The following is a 22362-nucleotide window of genomic DNA, read 5'->3' as shown; positions in this document are numbered from 1 at the left end:
GCGCCGCACGCTGCCAGCACGGGGCAATGAATGCCCCCTCGCCGGCCCTCGAGAGGCGGGAGGGCAGCGGGGCCGCCCCGCTCCCGTGGGGAAAGGGGAGGCGGGAGCTGTCAGCCCCGCCGGGAAAGCCCGCCTTGCCTCCCGACCGCCGTGGGCAGGGCGCGGCGAGACCTCACGGCTCTGCCGGCAGCGGGGCCAGGGCTTCACCGCCCAGTGGTGTCCCTTCGTCGGGCACCAGGCAGGCACGCAAAGGTCCGCATCCATTTGGTGCGGCCCCCAGACCCAGCACCGAGCTGCGCCCGCTCCCAGGAAGCCCCGGGTCGTGTAGCAGCGGCACCCTCGTGCGCCGCCCGGCGCCGCGGGACACCAGTCCGCAGCTCGCCGCTCTTCACACGCGGCTGTGCAGAGCTGGCGCAGAGTCCCGTGGAATATAATCCCGTCTGGAAATGAAGTTTCTGCTGCCTGGAAAACGCAGGGCTGCTCTTCCAGGCGACACCTTAGGGCCGGCACAGTCCTGAAGCCAACAACATTCAATACAAATTTTGCCTCCTGCGTAATGATGGGCCTGCTGATAGGACGAAGCCCTCACTTAAAGACAAAATGCACACGGAGATTTGCTTTATGAGGAAGAGACTTTTCCTTTAGCTGGCACAACAGTGACATGGAAATGTCCAGTTCAAACTGGAAGTGGACACAGTGAAGGTTAGCATTTGGAGCCAAGCTTGGCAGTCAGGGAATTTGGAGTCCATCCTCATCACTGCCATTGCCTACAACAGTGGTTTTCAACCTTTTTCACGAGGGCCCCAAAAACATTTTCAATGGAGGTGCGGACTCCTTTGAATTGTGAGGGTGGGTATTCACATATTTGTGATCGTTCAAAGTCATTTTTCACAACCCCTTAGACATAGTCTGTGGAGCCCCAGGGGTCCATGGACCACAGGTTGAAAACCACTGGAGTATAGGCATAATTCAAAATCTACTGCTGTCACAGGGGGTCTCAATATGGGCTCAGGCAGCTCAGGGTCAGGCCTTGGGTGAGCTGTTTAGTCCCTAACTCTGTGGTGTTGTTGTTGCTATTACAAAGCTATTGATTAGAATATATTTTAATGCTTAACTTTTCAAATCATTATCATCTCTCTATATATTTATCTATCTACCTGTATTTGTGTGTATATGTAAATAAAACACACAGTAAGACATAACAGAGCCAATTTTACTTTGTCCTGCAGATTTACATTGTGAGATTTGTGAAATATTGTGAGATTTGTCAGTTGGACTAAATTTTTAAAAATCTGTACCTTTTTCCATATTCCCGTATTTGGTTTTGCAGTATGGATTTATAAATACATGCCTGAAGTCTCTAGTGGTTGAGAAATATGGTGAAGAAACCTGGGAAAAATTAAGGTAAGTCATTCCTACAAAATTGAATAAATTAAGTGTAAAGGAGTTTAGTAGCATGCACAGGATAACAGTCTCTCACTGTGATGTAAAATCTAAGCAATTATTAAAAATAACTGATAAGGCAAAGACAAGATTTTTACACTGTAGTACTTTCATCATATCACTTTAATCTGTCCTGATTACTTTATATATTATGCCAAATAATTAGGGGTGAAATTTTGTCCAATGAGTATTTGTGCAATAGTCACACTTGCTTATTGTACTATTACTGAAAAGTAATTATGCTGAATAGATGCTGCCCTTATTTTGAAGTCAATTTCACTTGAGAACCTCAGGCAAAAACAATTAAATGTAATTGAAGACATCATATTCTCTCCCCTTCACATTTTTGTTTTAAAGGTTTTATCCAATTTTGCATGAAAATAAAGATATAGCAATAAAGAAAATTAGTTACCACGGTATATAGGCCATGATGTAAAACCCACTGAACTAATAGAAAGAGTCTAGTCAAGCCTATGTTGACCCAAGAGCTTAACAGTATGAACCATAATCTACAACAAGCCAATGGAAGTGAAGAAATAGGTATCTCTTGTCAGCACAGAATCTAATGAAATGGGACCTTAGTTCTTGATTGGAGTACAGAAGTCCTACCATGAAATAAAATAATAAATACACATGGACTCATTCACACAGGTACTTAAATATACTTTAACGCTTTACTGCCTTCAAAGGGATTACTCACATGACTAAAAACTGCAGGACTGAGGCCTGTTTGGTTATTCTGTCCTTAGCAGGCACTGCCTAATCTAATTTAAATTCATAAAGAAAGGCCATGCTCAGATATCATAGTGCTGACTGATTAAGAAATGTAGCAATGGGAATGGAGTCTGAGTAAGGCAAACAAGCTGGGCTCCTTAATTCTGTTCTGTTTAGGGCAATCTTGAGACAGAATATCACTTTTGTTGCAGGATCCAAGCAGGAGTTCAGGATTCATTTTTGACTTTTGAAGTTTACCAAGATGAGATCACAATGCTGCTAATTGATAAAGCCTGCAAAATGTTAGGTATGTTTCACATCACATTAAATATTTCCAGCCCAGGCCTACATCTCTGGGCAACAGTCCAGGTCATAGCCCACTCCCTCAATCTTAAAATTCCCTGCTTGTATCGAAAAACCTTTGCATTTATCATTATGATTCCATTTCAGAGCATTGCTATAACTCCCCAATCTAGTTTTTTGCATTAACATATATTTGTTTTTCCAGGTGTTCCCTCTGATATGGTTCTGAAGCAGTTTGGAGAGTATTTCTTTGAGTTTTGCAAACGATCAGGCTATGACCATATGTTAAGAACCTTGGGTGGAAATCTCTACGAGTTCATAGAAAACCTGGATTCATTGCACAGCTACTTATCTCTTTCTTATCAGGCAAGTTTAAGTAATAACTAGAGAGCAGTTATAGATGAAAACTGAAGCATAAACACACAAGAGAGTATCTTATCACCTGAATTAAATATGTTTATAAACCAGTCCTTTTGTGCATTGAAATGACTTATTCTGATGCCTTAGGGAAAAAATCAGATCTTCAAAGTTACCTTTAATATTAGATATAAAGCTACTTAGTACTTTGGGTCAAAGTATAGTAGATTTTTCTAGAGAAATAAGGATTTTTTTCTGATAAACCTCAAGTGAAACTAGAAAATCACTACCATCGAGTGCTGCTTTTTATTTTGCCAATATGCTTTTATGCAGCTTATTATTGTGCTAGAAAAGGTATTTAACATTTTCCTCTTCTTTCCCCTGCTCCAGGAAATGAATGCACCTTCTTTTAGAGTAGAAAATAATGAAGATGGGTCAATGCATTTACATTACTACTCAGATAGAAGAGGTCTATGCCATATTGTTCCAGGTAAAGATGCATACTATAGCTTAGGTAGAAATGCATACATGGACTGATTCATAACTGATTCATAATATGTTTGCATCTATTTCTTGCTCAGGTTTCAAAAGTTCTATGACTGAGGATTGTCTGTGGAATTGAAAGCTTGACAGATTTTCAACTGCCTTTTAGATATTTGACCTTTATAGCTTGATTTTTCAGAGAAGCTGTGTGGGTGCAGCTCCTACTGACTTCAGCAGGATTTGTGAGGGCTTAGCAGTTCTGAAAAAGATCAGAGTTTTACAATGGAAAACGTGGAAGTCCCTACTGTATGCTGTAGAGACAAGGTGTTATTTTTAGTTCTTAATAACTTGTGTCCCCAAAATAACTACAGTGGAGCACAGCAATACCACCCCAGTCCCCACCTGCTCTCTGAGTGCCGCCTGACTTCTATTTCTGACCTCCTTTAACTTCGGTGACCAGGGATTGTGCCATCTCCCACTACCAGTAAAACTACTACCTTCAAAATTTACCCAGGAAAAATCATTATTGAACTCCGTTCAGGACTGCGCATGATATTTATATTTGCAGAAATAAAAATCTTCATTCTGAAACCCAGTCCCATGAATTTTGAAAGAATCACTATTTTTCACAATTATATTGATGTAGTGTTTACATAGAATTAGGACTAGGATCGATATGATTAAATAGATGTCCCTGCACAGAAACTTTTACTTTAAAATGCAATCAAATCTCCCCCTTTATTTCCTTGTTACACAGTGGAACTCACAGCTATTTGAGACTTCAATGATTTTTAGAAATGCAGAGTAATTTTTCATATCACTGTCATGGTGCAATATTCCACTGAACAGCCACATATTAATATATAGAACTGGGAGCAATGATAATGCATCTTGATGAAATACTTTGAGAGAGAGTATTCTCTTTGACTGCCTAATTAAGGTCAAACTGCAAGAAAGTTATTTAGAAAAACACAGACATTCATAGCAATACTCTATAATCTTCTCAAAATATACATCAGTTAAAATAGTTCCAGTCAACTCTTCTACAGAATAATTATTTTCTTGATGCATGACAATGAGAAGTGGACACACCGGAGGGCAGGGAACAACTACAAGCAGACCTGGACAGGTTGGACATGTGGGCGGAAAACAACAGAATGCAATTCAACAAGGAGAAATGTAAAGTGCTGCACCTAGGGAGGAAAAATGTCCAGCATACCTACTGCCTAGGGAATGACCTGCTTGGTGGAATGGAAGCGGAAAGGATCCTGGAGTCCTAGTGGACTCCAAGATGAACATGAGTCGGCAGTGTGACGAAGCCATCAGAAAAGCTAATGGCACTTTATCATGCATCAGCAGATGCATGACGAACAGACCCAAGGAGGTGATACTTCCCCTCTATCGGGCGCGGGTCAGACTGCAGTTGGAATACTGCATGCAGTTTTGGGCGCCACACTTCAAGAGGGATGTGGATAACCTGGAGAGGGTCCAGAGAAGGGCCACTCGTATGGTTAGGGGCTTGCAGACCAAGCCCTATGAGGAGAGACTGGGGCACCTGGACCTCTTCAGCCTCTGCAAGAGAAGGTTGAGTGGCGACCTTGTGGCTGCCTATAAGTTCATCATGGGGGCACAGAAGGGAACTGGTGAGGTTTTATTCACCAAGGCACCCCCGGGGGTTACAAGAAATAATGGCCACAAGCTAGCAGAGAGCAGATTTAGACTAAGGCATCTGGCTGGGGCCATCTGAACCCAGTACTCTTTCCTGCCTATGCAGGGGGTCGAACTCGATGATCTATTGAGGTCCCTTCCGACCCTAGCATCTATGAATCTATGAGCTAGGCTGAGACTAAGACAACATAGCATGCTCCACTGACATCTTTTCCAGACTTGAAGAAATGCATTTTACCTCCAAAATCTTGTCTCATCTCCTGTTTGGTGCAATGAAAGATATCACCAAAAAAACCTTTCTTCTCACATATTTCCTGAACCATCACAGCTACAACAATGCTAGAACTCTATGATTAAACACCACATGATAGTTGGAATAGGTAAAGCCCCAATACCACCCCTCCCCCACACAAGATTTACCTGGATTTTGAATCTGGGCACAAGGAAGCAGAAGTAGGTTGGAGAGGAGTATGTATTAGCTGATTATTTAGAGACAGTAAGGAGAACTAGAAATATGCCAACTCTCCATGCCTCAGACAGCCAATTACGGTGTGGTAATCAAATCAGCTGAAACAGCAAAGTTCCCTACTGCCCCATCACTGTCCACATAAAACAGGAACTCCTATTTCAGTAGCATGCCCCTTCCTGGGGCACCTCCTGGGTGGTTGCAACTGCAAGTTACCCTTGGCTTAGGGCTGAATCTAAATGGCTCACTCTAGCTCTTAGAGAATGTTTCAGGCTCTGGGGATTTTCTTCATTAACTTAATTTGTGTTGTGCATAGTTATCTGTGTTCCTATATTATCTTGGGGCCAGATCCACAGCTGATATAAATTGCCTTTGTTCTATATAAAACCAACAGAAGTATGCAGACTTATATCAGCTCAAGATCTAGTCCCAAATACTTACCTTAGAATAAGTAGTCCAATTACTGATTCATGACTATGAGATCTTGCACACCAGATATCTAAACCCCAATCAGTACAGCCTAAGTCACCTATAATTTGGCTGATCTAATACATGGCATTGCAAAAATATTTGTTAAAATGGAAGATTTTTGACAGCATTCTGTCTTTTGTTTCCTTCTAGGAATCATTGGTGCAGCAGCCCTGGATTTTTTCAACACTGAAATTTCAATGGAAATAGTCAATCAGACAGAAGAGGAAGAAAGGACTGGGAAAAAAGAACACATTGTTTTCCTTGTCACTCAAAAACCTGTATTTTCATATAAGAAGAGAGAGAAATTTTCTTCCTTACCACAATATCTTGCTGATTCTGGAAGGCAAAGTGAAAAACTACTGAATAAGGTATTTTTATATTCCTATTCCTGCAAATAGTAATTACTTATTAATACAATTACTGAGACTTTTTACCCAATTTTAGATGATTGTTGCATGTCTTCTTTAAGTTTCCCAACACCTCAAATGTTGCCTCTAAGTTTGCATGACTTCATGGATACAACCCCATTTTTGGATGAGTACTTTTGGGTGCCCAAGTTGAATTGCCCAAATGGAATTTGCATGCGGATACCAGTTAGATGCCTAAATAGCTAACTTGCGTATTTATGTTCTTCTCCAGGTGTGCAAAAACCTGTACACCAAAACCAACTGCATGTAAAGACTCATGACATGCAATGGTGGCAATTCCATTTCAAAAGTTGGGTCTGGGAACTTTGAAAATATACCACTGATATTTCTTTCTTTTTCATATAAGGTTTATTTCTTTGGGTCAGATCTCTAGCTGCTGTAAAATGATATATCTTCTTTTGAAGTAAATGGGTTTGTGCTGATTTTACATGTGATAAAGACCTGATCCATTTTGCTTTACTTGCTAGAAAGATTTAAAAAAAAAGAGAAGGGAAAGCAAAGCTGAATGTTTCAGTTGGACTTATTTCACAGGACCTTGAAAAAGCTGTGAATAAGATTAGAGATAGAACAAGCCTTGTTCCTGTTCGTCCTGTCAAGAAAAGTCACTGGACGACAATAAGAGGAATTGTTACATTAGGAAAAGGTAAGAGGGAGATCATTCACAAGGATTTGGACATAATTTATTAATAACTTAAATGTGATATTCAGTGAATCACCCACATCTCAACTTCTTTACCTAATGCCCATTCATCTTTTCAAAATGTCCTTGTTCCGAGTTCCTTCACTGGGATAACTGTTTTCCAATAGTCATAAATAAATTAGCATGCTTACCAGTTGGATGTATCATGTCTCTCCCATCTTTAAAGTAGAGTTCCACTCTCAAAAGTGCTCCAGCAAAGATGGCATCACAAAGGTTTTTTTTTTACTTAATGTTTCTCGCTTATTTCCAGATGAAATGGCCTCAGATTAAAAATAAAAACCATACTTTTCAATATAGCACCTGATATTCAAGCTGGTATCTTTCTTTTCAACTTTAATAGGTTCTGAAAACCAAACCATAGCTTTCAGGAGATCTGTGCTAACCAGTGACATCTAATTGTGCCCTTGGGGACACCTGTGTACCCATTGCTATTAACAGGTTTGTAGGAAGGTAGCAGCTGAGAGGCTTCTGTGAGGATTCCACGAGAAGAATTGGAATCCAGCTCTGTCTCTAACAGGTGTCTTAGATCCAGAAATAAGTTTTCATTCCTCTACACCCTTTCAGAACTAAGATCAACAAATCTGACTCAGAACACACAAAACCATGAATATGGAAAGCAGATAAAGAGCAGGTTTAATTAGTTTTAGAGCAGAACTGTACTTCAAATCAACAAAATTGCCTAATTTCCTCATGTAATAGGATCAAAAGCTCAAAGTTACCATGGGCCTGATTTACAAAAATGATGAGTTCTGATTTACTTCAACCTAAGTTCAGCTCTTTCTGAGAGAACCTTCATTCAATAGACCAAATATCTGCACATATGAGATTTTGGCTCAGATCCTTCAAAAGGACCAATGGGATCTATGGCACCCAGATGTCACTGAGAAAATGGATCTGTGGTCCTAAATCTTTTTTCTGTAAAAGTTCTATAGCAACTGGCAAACTATTTTAAATGGCAGTGCTAGATACATTTCAATGTGAGTATAGCAGGGGCAATCACTAAAGTATTTATACATTCAAAGAACATCAAGTCTTACAGCTACCCATCTATTTTCATTGTTTTGACATCGTTTCACGCATCTAAAGGTTCATATTTTTCTGTGTTTAGGTTTTTAAACTTTTTCAACCAAATCAATTTGAGATGGGTAAGCAGCTTTATATTTCTCTATAGAGCATTTACTGCACATAAATATCTGCATGCACGTATTTGCACCCACAAATTTTTTTATTTTGTTTTACTTTATTCTGTCATGCAGTCCTGTAAGATCAGGTACTGCAGAGAAATACTGATCAGATTTATGAGTTGCAACATGTTTGAAAGCTGCAGATTTATCTTACTGCAGGTAAACTACTGAGAGGATTTGATCCTGTTTATCCTAAGACCCTCTGGATAGACACCAAAACATTTTGCAATGGACTGCCTTTCCATATTGTTTTTGACAAAGAGGTAAGGCAAGCATGTGGGAAGTCAGTTTTACACACACAAGCCACATTGCTATGTTATTTGTTCTATTTTCATTGTACATATAGAACCATCTTGCACTGTTGCGCTCCATACATAGTGCATACCCATGGTTAACATCAGTGGAAGTTCTGCATGTAGATTGGTGGGAAGACACCACACATACTAGCAACCAGATACGGTAACTCCATTGAAATTTCTGCAGGCAAAGTGGCAGTATAAGGTCTAAAAAGCATGTAATAGTCTACTAATTATCAAACATGTTTGTGACTTGGATTCTCTAAGTAATAATGGCTCTTTCTGTGTCACCTGGGTTGTCCAGAAATATGTCCCATACTCCCCTACAGCTATATTCTTGTACCCATTCAGCTTGCAAACCCCCATCTGCACAGTGACTTCTGTGACGCCTTTCTGATAACTGGGACTCTGCATCCAGCAGAAAACCAAGATACACACTAAGGCAAATGATCCAAGGAGCCCAGCCCACAGTAGGAGAAATCCAGCATCTCTTCACACCCATTGAAAGGAATCTGAGCCATTTTCCTTCCACCTACACGCTTCTGCCACAAGAAGGCTGATACGAAGAGCATTGTTCCCCTAAGCGGTTATAAGTGGGTCTCCCAAATTTGCTAGTTTCTCTTAACTCGTTTTTTTTTTCAACCTAGAAAATATTAGTAGGATCAGGGAAGCAAAGATAAAAGAGGCATTTATGAAAAATGATTCTTCATTGTGATGCTTGAGTAGTGAGGAGGAAGTTTTGTAATACCGATATGCAATTCACTTCAGTGTCATAAGTCTTTCTAGGCATCTAATCATCAACACCTCAACCAAATTCTTAGTACAGAATACAGGCCTGGTTTTATACCCATCAGTGGGAGCTGATGCAGGTTCTCATTGGTTATGCAGCTACCATCGTTTTGGAAAGTAAGGAGAAGAAAATAGGGAATTATTATATTATGAGTTTTCAAGAGAACTTGTCCCCTTAAAAACTGTTGGGAAGGTGACGCCTGAAAAAGGGAAACAGTGGTCATTGTTTTCCATTCCATAGTTAATGTGTGCCAGCACACTTAGTACCACAGCTATTTCCTATTCTGAATACAGGGAATGATCTTTCTCAGATAGCAATTACTACAAATTTATGGCTCTGGTCTGTTATATTTTTATATTTCTAAATATTTATATATTTCTAATAAATATCCAGTTTTAAATTTTAAAAATAAATGCTGCAAACATCCATCCCAAGCTATGTCTCCTACAAAACTGAACACTCCTACCAATCACATTATACAAGTTAAACTGACCAGCATTGTATTTACAATCCTTTTTAATAACCACTGTGATGTAACAGCATGGCCAAATGAAAGAGAAGAAAGAGATCACAACACACCTGAAAGAAAGCTGAAAGAAATGATACAATCCTTTTTAATTTTAGAATGATTTTTTCCCTCAGTCACCATAATATTGCTATATACCAGGGGACATGGAATTACTGAGGAAGTGTGAAAGAGCTTCATGAGTTTTAAAACAATATTATTTACATACTATTCACAACTGAATTGAAAATGACTCGGTGCTTTGTCATTACAGCATATCACTGTTAAAATGTACCTATTTCTCTTCTCTCTGGCATTGTTTTGAACAGTGATATCAGAGGAATTACATTGCGCTTATACAGAAGTAAGCTAGAAGATGAGAGAGAGCCATTATTTATATAAAATTGAGAATTCAGTGAATATTAGGGCTGTGCAAAGGTTTGGTCCCTCATTCGATTTGGTGGAGATTCAGCCCAATTCAGTAGCCAAATCTCCAAATCCTAATCAAATTAGAGGACTTTTTAATCTCTCTGAATCGAATTGGAACCCTCCAAATCGACTCAGAGATTCGGACACAAACACAGCTTTAAAGGTTTTTTCTACATACCTCTAGGTAGCAGGTGGCTCGTGAATGCTGTGATGCTGGGGCTCATGGAGTGTCCCACAGAAGTGCGGGGGGCTCCCCAGTGCACTCGGCAGCAGACCCGGAAGTGGACCAGAGGCACTTCCTGTCCACTTCCAGTCTGCCAGAAAACATGTTGGGGGCCACCTGTACTTCCCAGCTCGGCGACTAGTGCCTCCTAGGTCTGGGGGGCACCCAGAGTCCCCTCCTGCAACCAATCGCTGAGCCAGGGAGGCAGAGTGGGGGCTGCGTGCTCCCCGGTGAACCTGGAAGTGGACCGGAAGTACTTCCAGGTTGGCTGCCAAGCACGTGAGGGCCCCTCAATGCTCCTGTGGGACGCTCCATCCACCCATCCATCCACGACCTATGCCTGGTACCTTGAGGTATGTAGAAAAAACATTTAAAGCTGTGTCTATGGCCAAATTGCTGATTCTCCTGTAGCAGGCTCACCTTTCAGAGCATGGGTTGAGTCCCAGGCTTGAGATCCTGCTGTTTTGATTGGTGGAGCCCATCCACCAATCAGGACATAGCAGGAGAAATAAAGTCATGCTCCTTTCCTGAGGGGAGGGGGAGAAGAACCACCCCGGACCTGATTGAAGACTGTAAACTGTCAGGTCTGTAAGACTTCAGGGGCAAAGCCCTGGAGTGTATAAAAGCAACTGCCTGCCCAGCACAGGGCAGAAGCAGTGAGGGACTCAAGAAGAGCAGAGCCAAGAAAAACTGGGGAGCTCTCCCCCAGCGGGCAATAGGCCCAAGGCTCCTGAACCTGCCACTGGAGGAGCAGCCTTGGGAGTGGTGCGAGACTGCTCAGGCTGTTGACGGCACACAAGGGTCAGTGCGTGGAGACCCAGCCCTGGGAGCAGTGTGAGACTGCTTGGGCCCATCATGGTGCATGGTTTGGTGCATGGAGCCCAGGCTTTGGGAGCCGCAAGCAGCGGCTCAAGCCTGCAACCCTGGCAGGGCCAGTGGGCCGCACGGTGTGCAGGGCAGCCCATGGGGCAAAGGCCTTGGGGCTGTAGTGAGGCGGCTCAGGCCCCATCTCCCGGCAAGCGGCCAGGTTCCATGGTGTGCAGGGCGATGCATGGGCCCGAGCCTTGGGAGCCAGGGAGCAGTGGAGGCTGTTTGGGTTAGCCACCTGGCATGAGGATGGCTGGCTGGAGCCTGAAGGGCCCGGCCTGTGCTAAGAGAACCCTCAGTGCCGAGCCAGGGCATGGGGAAATGGTAGTGCTGCAGTGTGAAGCCCAGAACCCAGGAGCCAGCAGCAGTGGTGCAGCAGCTGAGAGGAGCTGAGCCCTCGGTGCCCAGAGCAAGGCATAGGATGGAGAGGAGCCCAGTGGTGTAGGAGAGGCCTGGAGAGTCGCTCCAGCAGAGGAGACCCCATCGAGCTGCGCCCTGACCACTGCCACCTGAGGGAGTGTGAATCATTGGGCCCTTCGGTCCTATAGGGGAAAGATGTTTGGGGTGGGCAAACCCAGATAAGGGGCTGGGTGAGCAGCCCTCCCCCTCCCCCGCCTAGTCAAGGCCCTAAGGGGAGGGGCGCCTGGTGCTTCCTGGACACCCCACAAGGAATTCCATTGGAAGGAGGACAATCTCTTGCCATGGGTCAGGGACTATATTAAGGAATAGACGTTATTAAGATTTTTCACGTTTGTGCCTTATATTTTGTAATTGAAATGTTGTATTGTGATGTTGTAAACAGTGTTAGTTAGAGTTTGACCTTGGTTATTGGTTAGTGTTTTCTGTGTAAATATATGTATATGATATTTAGTTTTATGTTTATGTATATTATAACTTAATAAATTGTATATAGCTAAGAACTTTGGGCTTGGGCTAACTCTATAGAGGAAAGAGGAATCTGTTTGAAATTCTGACATCCCTCTCACAGCACCCCCTCCTGCCTACCCATCCCATCCAATTGAGAATAGGGCACACCCTTGGGTGTACCCAGGTTACACTCCAAATCAGCATCAAATCTTCAGATTCGGCCGAATTGACTTGGGGACAGTAATCCGAATCAACGAATTGAATCACTGTCCCCAATTTAGGCTGAATCCAAACCCAAATTGAATAGGGTCCATTTTACACACCTCTAATGAATATTAACACTGACAGTCTTAACAAGATTCTGTTCTTTGGGTAATATCTTGCCATCAGGGACAGGGACACCTTGTATTTCAATACCAGTTCTCAAGTCCCAATCAACATTTTTTGTGCTAATAAGAAAGAACTAATGCAAAAAAGCCATATATTTGCAGTAAGAAGTTGGTTGAGTGTGTCTGTCTCTAAGTGCATTTGCAAACAGCATTTGACTGTAGCTCATTGCAAGTGTTGGTTCAGATTACTGGTTGCTGGAGCCAAACAGAATATAAATTGTAATATGGTATCTGTTGTTTTCAAGCTCAGGGTGAAGCAAGCTGGAGTGAGCATCCAGAAGATTGTTCCTGGCCTTCAGACTATGGGGATCCACCTGGATCACTACTTCAGTATTGTGCACCCAGAAGTGACGTTCACCATCTCTAGTGTTCAGAAATTTATCAATAGTCAGTTTGTTTTCCGGACGAGGCGGGAGATGATGCCAGAGTCCTGGAAACAACGCCCAATGCTAGAGCTCAGAGGTACAGAAGGTTCTTATTAAACCAAAACTAATTATAGGGTTGAAATTGTTGATTTTAATGTCCCCATATCTCTGCAGAGTGGTTCTAATACCACTTCTAGCTATGGGAGAGATTCCTTATCCTAAGAGGTCACTTCAATACCCAGCTTCTGGGGTATTCAAATAACATAAGATCTAGGGTGACCACATGTCCTGTTTTAGCCAGGACAGTCCTGGATTTCAGAGGCTGGTCCCAGCTGGCTGTTGGCAATTATAATGGGTGTCCCAGAAATGCAGGGGCATGGGATGCAGCCTGGCCGGAGTTGGAACAGCGCAGAGCACCCTGTATGCAACCCCACCCCTGCCAACTTGTAAGCAGCCCTGCCCTTGCTGATAATATCCGAGATTTCCCAGTTGGTGCCCCAGATTTCTGAGATTTCCATATGGTCAGCCTAATAAGATCAAGCCTACAAAGTCAGACGCTGCTTTCAGTACCGTGAGAGCGCTACTAAGTTATACAAGTGCTATGGAGAATAGAAGTTGACTATGAAATAACCTGATTTTTCTTTTTTTTTTTTAAGTTGAAAAAAGTGACTCCTATATTTTACCTCCCCTTATCTCTGCCCCTGCAAGTGCAGCAGAAAAAAATCCCCTCCCGCTGCTAAGAACTTTCTTTAATAAAGCAGTTAACAATCTTTATATAGGATTATGTTTTTTGTTCTGCAGAGGAAGCCAGCTAGCACAGGGGGCACCAATTCCCAGAGCTCTGATAGCATCATTAGGTTATCAGTGACCTTGGTACTAAGGGAAGTAAGTAAAACCTTAGGCAAGCATTTCTGTCATATAATAAAATATAACTGCTGTCAATAAGCATTTCCATTTCCACCTGTAGCAATTAAAAGGAAACTCAGTGTAAAAATTCTTCATTTGAAAGAAAACAGATGCCCTCAACTGTGCTATCACACCTTGAGTTGAGGAAATGATTAAAACCTGAGCTAGTTTATACCAATTATGTGGTGGGAAGTTTCTTTACTATTTGCATTTCTTTCAAATTCAGACAAGGAAAATAGACTAGTCATACTTTTGCTTGTGTTTGTAATCATTAAAAAGTTCAGATTCTTATTCCTGCATCTTTCCCTTCCTTAAAAATATGGAATGGTTTGCACATTAAAATGATTATGAAAAAAATACATTTAATTTGCTTTATTTTCCTTCAGAGGAAGTGGTATTGAATGGTGCTCTGATTGGTCTACGTAATGACAACAAATTGCGGTTTAAAAATGAAAAGGAACAAAAGTGTCTTAATTATTTTTTATTATGTTTTACCTTAGGAATATCATTAATGTCAACTCTGATATTGCCTATATTTGCTGGAGATCATCTCAAAGGATTCTCAAATGTTTTGGGAAGTCTGAGAAGCCAACATCTCAAAAGCAATGAGAGGCAGGGAGGAAATAGACTCTGGCAGGCTTTGCATGTGAGAGCAAACAATTGAAGAGTGACATAATCTAAGTAATAGTTTTAGGAGAAAGGTCTTTGTTGCAGAACTGTGGATGGATTTGATTTGGACAAGACCATATGTGCCATTTTTGCCATTGGTTCCTGTATCTCACCACCTTCCTGCTGGCCACTTTGAACCTTGAAACATTTCGAAACTTTCAAAACATTTTGACTAGCCTCGTTTTGTTCTGAGGCTGTTTCAAAGCCCTTCGTTTTGATTCAATGTCACTGTTTCAAGCTCAAAATGAGCTGAGACAGTGTCAAATCAAAACAGCTGGCGAAATTTTGCACAGCCCTGGTGACTGCCTCTCATGTCCTGAACCTTCCTTCTTGCCCAGTATAGTCCAAATGGTATTCTGGGAAAGTGACAGTTTTCTTTGGTGCCATATACCTAAGGACCAGCAATTGTCCTAAGAGCTAAGAATCTCCCAGTAGTGAAGAGTAGATGTGCTTTCTTTCCATCTCTATCACTGTCTTTCTTGTTTTTTATAATTAGGACAAATGATCTGGATGGAGTCCCTGCAGTGCATGTTATATCTCTGTTCACCTTTACTACGCACTTTGCATGAGCTAGAAGAGAGGCAGATGCATATTGCAGACATAGCACCCCATGATGTCACCAGGGATTTGATTCTTCTTAACCAGCAAAGACTGGCAGAGATGGAGCTCTCCAACCAACTGGAGAGGAAGAAAGAGGAACTGCGGATATTATCAAAGCACCTAGAAGAAGAAAAGAAAAAGACAGAAGCTCTGCTGTATGCTATGCTTCCTAAGCATGTGGCCAATCAGCTAAAAGAAGGGAAACGGGTTGAGGCAGGTGAATATGATACAGTTATAGCAAAATGCAAGCCTATCATTTATGTTACACTTGGGGGCTATGTGCCATGCTCTTGGCCAGGGCGTGGAAAAGATTTGGTCACAGACAGTACAGACTATATGGCCCCAGGGCTATCTGCATGCTGTCTTTCATAGATTTCATAGATTTCATAGACATCAGGGCTGGAAGGGACCTCGGAAGATCATCGAGTCCAGCCCCCCGCCCAAAGGGCAGGAAGTCAGCTGGGGTCATAGGATCCCAGCAAGATAAGTATCCAGTTTCATCTTGAAGGTGTTCAATGAAGGCGCTTGAACCACCTCCGGTGGCAGGCTGTTCCAGACCTTGGGGGCTCGGACAGTAAAGAAATTCTTCCTTATGTCCAGCCTGAAACGATCTTGAAGTAGTTTGTGACCATTCGACCTCGTCATCCCTTGGGGCGCTCTGGTGAACAAACGTTCCCCCAGATGCTGGTGGTCACCCCTGATAAACTTGTAGGTGGCCATCAGATCACCCCTGAGCCTGCGCTTTTTCAGGCTAAAGAGCCCCAGGGTTCTCAGCCTGTCATCGTAGGGTCTGTTTCCCTGACCTCGGATCATGCGCGTGGCTCTTCTCTAGACTCTCTCAAGCTTCTCCACATCCTTTTTGAATTGTGGAGCCCAAAACTGGACACAGTACTCCAGCTGTGGCCTCACTAAGGCCGAGTACAGGGGGAGAATGACGTCCCGGGATTTGCTTGAGAAGCATCTATGGATGCAAGCCAGCGTTTTGGTCGCTTTACTAGCCGCCGCATCGCATTGCAGGCTCATGTTCATCTTGTGGTCAATGATGACCCCCAAGTCTCTTTCTTCCATAGTGCTAGCCAACATAGCACTGCCGAGCCTATAAGGATGCTGCGGGTTTTTTTTCCCAAGGTGGAGAACCTTGCATTTATCGGCGTTGAACACCATCAGATTCTCGTCCGCCCACTTGCTGAGCCTGTCCAGGTCAGCCTGGATAACCTGCCTGTCTTCTGGTGTGGATGCTTTGCCCCAAAGTTTGGTGTCATCGGCGAACTTGGCCAGTTCTGATCGCTTCTGACTCCAGTGTCCACATCATTAATGAAGATGTTGAACAGTATGGGTCCAAGGACAGAGCCTTGGGGGACCCCACTGGTCACAGGACACCACGATGAGTGACTTCCATCGATTACTACCCTCTGGGTCCGACCCCGGAGCCAATTTTCCAGCCAGTGGATCGTGGAGGACCCAAGGCGACAATTGGCCAGTTTCTCCAAGAGGCGATCATGGGACACCAGATCGAAGGCTTTTTTGAAGTCAAGATATATGACATCAATCTCTTCTCCCTTGTCCAGGTGATAGGTCACCTGGTCGTAGAAGGAAATGAGATTGGTCAAGCAAGACCTACCCGCAACAAACCCGTGCTGGCTATCCCTTAAGATGTTGGCGTCGGCCAGTCCATTAAGGATGGCCTCTTTAATAAACTTTTCTAAGATCTTCCCCGGGATAGAAGTCAGGCTGATGGGCCTATAGTTAGCCGGATCCACTTTCCTCCCTTTCTTGAAGATAGGCACCACATTGGCCTTCTTCCAGTCTTCGGGCACTACACCAGAGCGCCAAGAGTTTTCAAAGATCCGTGCTAGAGGCTGGGCTATGATGCTCGCCCGCTCCTTGAGTACCCTGGGGTGAAGATTGTCAGGGCCGGCTGACTTGAAGGTATCCAGCTTCTCAAGATGTTCTTTCAGAAAGTCAGCATTAAGGGAGGGCAGGGGATCACCCTCACCCGGACTTCCCGGCCCTGTAGCGGGCATGGGCGTCCCATGGGACTGATGCAAGACTGACGCAAAGTACCTATTTAATAGGTTGGCTTTTTCCTGGGCGTCAGTTGTCAGTTGCCCCATCTGGCTCAGCAGGGGTCCAATGTTGCCTCTGCTTTTCCTCCGGCTCCCCACATATCTGAAAAAGGACTTTTTATTGTCCTTGATGCTCAAAGCTAGCTGGAGTTCAGTTGCAGCCTTGGCTTTCCTGGTCTGCTCCCTACAGGACCGGACCAGTGCAGAATAATCCTTCTTGGAGGTGACTCCCATCCTCCATCCTTTGTAGGCCTTTCTTTTTAGCCTCAGGAGGTCTGCTAGGTCCCTGGAGAGCCAGGGGGGCTGCTGTGCCCTCTTGCTGCCTTTCCTCCGAGATGGAATAGACTTAGTTTGTGCATTGAGGATTGCTTCCTTGAGGAGCAACCACTCCTCTTGAACTCCCCTCTCCCTGTGGTCACGGTCCCTTAGGGCCTCACTGACAAGCCTCCTGAGCTTGTCAAAGTCGGCTTTCCTGAAGTCAAAGACTTGCGCGTTGCTGACCAACTTGCCAGCTTTTCGGCAGATGGTGAAGGTGATCAGCTCGTGGTCGCTGTCACCCAGCTTCCCATCGTCTTTGTCTACCCACTCACAGTAATCAAAGCACCGGTGACCTTACAACCTAGGTAGGTGATGGAAGGAGGGGCAGGAGTGAAACAGGGAAGAGGGAGTAAAAAACCAAGAGGAGGAGATTGAAGAAACTGATCTGCTGCAGGAAAACTTCCTCAGTGCCTCTAAAATACAGATTAGCTCAGCATCAGTCTTCAGTCAGGAAAATATTTTTTGTTCAGGACAGCACCCAAGGAAATGGGCTTTGTGCATATTCTTGCTGTTAAGCACATACTGAAGTACCTTGAGGAATCAGGTACTGTTTTGTTTTTGCTTGCCTCCTTTTTGTTGTAGAGAGGTGTGTATATTGTTCAAAATGGGTTGATGTTCCTATATTTGATACAATATTATATCAGATCCTTCCTTATGCATGTGAATCAAAAGAACCCTGAAAATGGTGTTATTTTCTAAAAATGTAGCAAAAAAGACAAACTGAGCAAAAAAAGTCTTTTGTTTGCATAGCAGAAAGAATTACAGATTGCTATCGCCTATTAGAATGATTCAACACTGGCTTTTCTGCCCACAGGAGAGTTTAAAGAATGCACCATATTGTTCAGTGATGTTGTGACCTTTACCAACATTTGTGCCCAGTGTGAACCTATCCAGATAGTCCTCATGTTAAATTCAATGTACCTGCGATTTGACAGGCTAACAACAGTGCATGATGTCTACAAGGTATTTATTTATTGATACTGGCTGCAGAAATTTCTATGAAACTGATTTTATTTGATTGCCTTTGTTTTCCCTTCCAAAGGTTTTTTTTTAAAGTCAAACATTAAAGATTGGATTATTATGGTGGGCATGAAGAGAAACTAAAGCTATTTGTTTCATACCTTTAGCTTTAATTTGTTTCCTTATATTTAATTCACCCCATTACGTATGTTATCTTCAGTATTTTGTAATGAAAATTAACCAACATGCTGAGTTATAGTTAATGCATTCAAATGATACAAATGTGAGTGTAACTATGCTTATCTAGTGCTTTTAAGTTTTCCTTATAGTAATGTGAAGTGGAAGATTTTAATCTTCTTTTCCGTTGATCTTGTAATAAAGTAGTTACTTGTTCCTCATTTTGCTATCACTGATATCAGGAGAGGTGTTCTCCAAAACGCCTCTTTTTGTACTGCCAGTGGCCCAACCACAGTGGTAAGACATCCATGTGAAACTCATCCAAATTATTACACAGTTTGAAAAGCTTTTATATTTTCCCTTAAAACGCGTACATCTTACATCATCATATCTCTAATGATTAGGTTCTGTTGTCAGCAGCACTTTCAACAATGCCCAGTTAACGGTGGTGGGAGATGAACTTTCATTAAAACACACTAGAGGCTTTTTCTCTAGTATACTGTGGTGGCCATATCCTTACTGGCTTCAATCATAGAGATGTCTTGACTTCTGTAGAGCTACATGGATTAGATCACGTAAAGATCTAGCCCTAGTTTTTTCTGTCTCATACAACCATAAATCTTTGTGCAGATAGAAATGGCAAAGGGTCAATTCCTGAGCCTCACGCATGGCAAAATGCATGGTTAAAAACATTAGAATTTCTACTTTTAAATACAAAAAAACCCCTGCCTTAGCCAGGGCCTAGTACTGTAAGTAATTGGAGACTTCAGTATTTGCCACATAGATTTTAAATGAGCCTAACACTATAAATCATGTACCTAGCTAAGCTTATCGATCACCATGATATTCTTCCTTCAACGCCAGCAGGCAAGTTTTAGTAAATGGTGGGTATTAGAGTGCTTGAAGTCTAGATGACAGTTTCAAGGAAATGAAACATTAATATTGATCCAAGAAACCGAGGCCAAGCTAATAAATGGTTGAAACTACAAATAAATCCTATTAAATAAAATATCTTGTCACAGTATGAAAATAATTAAAAGATCTATTTGCATTAGTGACTTGTATATATTTTTTTCTATAGAAAATTACCAGCTTTAACATTATGTAGGTCACCTTAATAGGAAATGTGCATAGAAACAGTTGTCCTACCTAATATATTATATTGTTTTAAGTTATTGCAGGGATTGTGAACCAGGGGTATGCATATGCCCGGGGGTACATAAGAAGGCCCTGGGGGGTATGCGCGGGAGAGCAGGGACAGCCTGCCACCATGCACCATCCCACGCTCTCATGCACCATTCTGGATGTGGGGGGCTGAGAGCTTTCATGCAGTGGCTGCCACCACTCTTCCTCCCCACCCCCACCGCTGCTGCTCTGTGCCTGGCCACTGGGGGTACACTGATCCAAAAAGGTTGCTAACCCCTGAGTTATTACATTAAAGGGATGCCCAAGGAACAGATTTGGCGCTTGGTTTCCTACTGGTGTTTAGGCAAAATAACCTATAAATCTAATTTAAACTAATCACTCATACAATGATGATGAATTTAACAATGAAACCTAAGGGTTTGGAGAATTTTCTCACACATGAATGGTTTTGAACAATGAATCAATACACTTGAGATTTCTACTGTTTAAATAAGCAGTCTCTCTTCCTGGAACTCTCTCTGTATAACCTGTTTATAGGGCCAAAACCCACTGTACTTTCTCAGGAACAACTACTGCTCACTTCAGTAGAATTTGTGCCAGAGAAAGGATTAAGCCTTTAGGACCTGGCACATATTAAAGACTACCAAACTACCCCATATTTACAGCAGGTCACAGTAGTACAATTTACTGTATGGAGGGATTTTATGTGTTAGAATATCCACCTTCGCTCACACTCTAATGTGTGTAATTCATAACAACTAAATTGGTAGGGTTTTTTTTCACTTTGTCTTAAAACTGTCACTTTGAATAAAAGTCCTCAATGTACAGTATTGTTTCTCTTTTAAAAAAGATACCTTTAAAGCCTAATTTGTGAATCAGACAGCCAAGCCATCTCTTATCGGCTTTCAGTAAAACAGGGTGGGCCCTCAATATATTGGACCAGGGGTTGGCAATGTTTCCTGGGCTGGAAGGGGGAGAGAAGGCAGTGGGGGAGGGCTGGGATGGCCTTGTTTGGGTCTGAGGTGGGTGGGCATGGTGCAGGCAGAGTTTCTTGGCCCTGCAGGCTGGATCCAAACCACAGGTGCCAACTAGGGCTGTGTGAAATTTCACCAGCCATTTCATTTTGATACTGTTTCAACCAATTTCGAGGTCAAAACAGCAAAATCAGAATGAAACAAAGGCCGTCGAAATAGCCTCGAAAGAAAATGAGGATAGTCGAAACATTTTGAAAGTTGAAATGTTTCAACCATAGGCTGGGGATGAGAAGTCAGTCCAGCTGGGCTGACTTCTCATCCTCCACACTAGATCCCCATCCCCAGTGTTAGATTGCGTGGGGGACGGGAGGCAGCCCAGCTGGGCTGCTTTCCCATCCCCCTGCACTAGATAACTCCAGGGGCAGGAAGCAGCCCGGGTGGGCTGCTTTCCATCCCTGACACTAGATTGCGCGGGGGGGCAGGAGGCAGCCCAGCTGGACTGCTTTCCCATCCCCAGTGCTAGATCATGTGGGGGGTGGGAGGCAGCCCAGCTGGGCTGTTTTCCCATCCCCTGTGCTAGAAACTAGAAATTATGAAACTATCTAGCATGGGGGATGGGGAGTCAGCCCACCTGGGCTGACTCCCCATCCCCAGAGAAATGTTGAAACAGCCTTTCTGTTTCAACAGAATGAAATGGAACAACTGTTTCAACTGAAAATGAAATTCAAAATGGAATGCTGTTCCATTGAACCGTGGAAACTGAAGGCGAAATGGAATGGTGCCGTTTCGCACAGCCCTAGTGCCAACCCCTATATTAGACTAACTACTGCCCTAGTAATCCATGCATGGGATAGACCTCTGTGCAAATATTTTCTATGCTGTATGGAGTAGGAAAGAGACTGGGGTACCTTTACAGCAGCATACCCATTTCCTTGGATCTTACAGAGTCAGCACCAAGGTGGGTGGAGGTGGCAGAGATCAGAACAAGCAGGAATTTTCTAGGTGCAGAGTCAGATGACATACCAAAAAACAGCTTCCTAGAAATCTGAGAAAGCAATGGCTGGCATCCTTATACTACAGTTGTAAGGGTGTGTACAGAAGTGCTCGGTGCACATTTTACAGCACTGTAATTTAGAGCACTTTTTATAGCACTATAAAGTTACAGTGCTCTTAAACATGACAGAAGTGCAGTGTTTGGTGGGGGAGGCCTCTGAGCCTCCCTGCACTTTTCAGGCTAGGAAGCAGGGGGTGCTCAGCAGCCTCCTGGGGCTTCTCCACTGGTCAGATATTTGACCATCATACAGAAGTTCTTTAAAGCACTGTAGGTTGCTAAAGTCCCATAAAATACCGTGCTTCAAATTAAATTAGCCCTTGTTAAATGAGGTATTAAAAGTACTGTATCCATTTTAAAGTGCTGTAAAGCTGTGCACTTCTGTTAAGTCATGGCAATAAAGCACTTTAAATGGCAAAAAAACAATTTCTGTACTAAGTGACTGACATCACCTTTTGAAAGGGAAAATGGGATGGCTCCAGGCAAGGTGAGTCCCTGAAATTGAAAGAAATTTCATCAGAAGTGAATACATTTGGAACAGTCACAT

The 22362-nt window shown here is 42.9% G+C and overlaps 1 protein-coding gene across 1 annotated transcript in view; it reads left to right on the top strand.

The window, feature by feature from the left end:
• LOC102375853 (guanylate cyclase soluble subunit beta-2-like) overlaps positions 1 to 22362 on the top strand; it is a 27639-nt gene that overhangs the window by 883 nt on the left and 4394 nt on the right. The window contains exons 2-11 of the mRNA XM_025200446.1: positions 1331 to 1404; positions 2370 to 2464; positions 2666 to 2826; positions 3208 to 3307; positions 6056 to 6273; positions 6865 to 6976; positions 8377 to 8480; positions 12829 to 13045; positions 15020 to 15340; positions 18322 to 18470. Coding sequence (XP_025056231.1) covers positions 1331 to 1404; positions 2370 to 2464; positions 2666 to 2826; positions 3208 to 3307; positions 6056 to 6273; positions 6865 to 6976; positions 8377 to 8480; positions 12829 to 13045; positions 15020 to 15340; positions 18322 to 18470 — 1551 coding nt within the window. The remainder of the gene's footprint in view (positions 1 to 1330; positions 1405 to 2369; positions 2465 to 2665; positions 2827 to 3207; positions 3308 to 6055; positions 6274 to 6864; positions 6977 to 8376; positions 8481 to 12828; positions 13046 to 15019; positions 15341 to 18321; positions 18471 to 22362) is intronic.

The sequence above is a fragment of the Alligator sinensis genome, unplaced genomic scaffold, assembly GCF_000455745.1.
Source record: "Alligator sinensis unplaced genomic scaffold, ASM45574v1 scaffold596_1, whole genome shotgun sequence".
Lineage (NCBI taxonomy): Eukaryota > Metazoa > Chordata > Crocodylia > Alligatoridae > Alligator > Alligator sinensis.
This window is presented reverse-complemented; position numbering and strand designations above follow the sequence as displayed.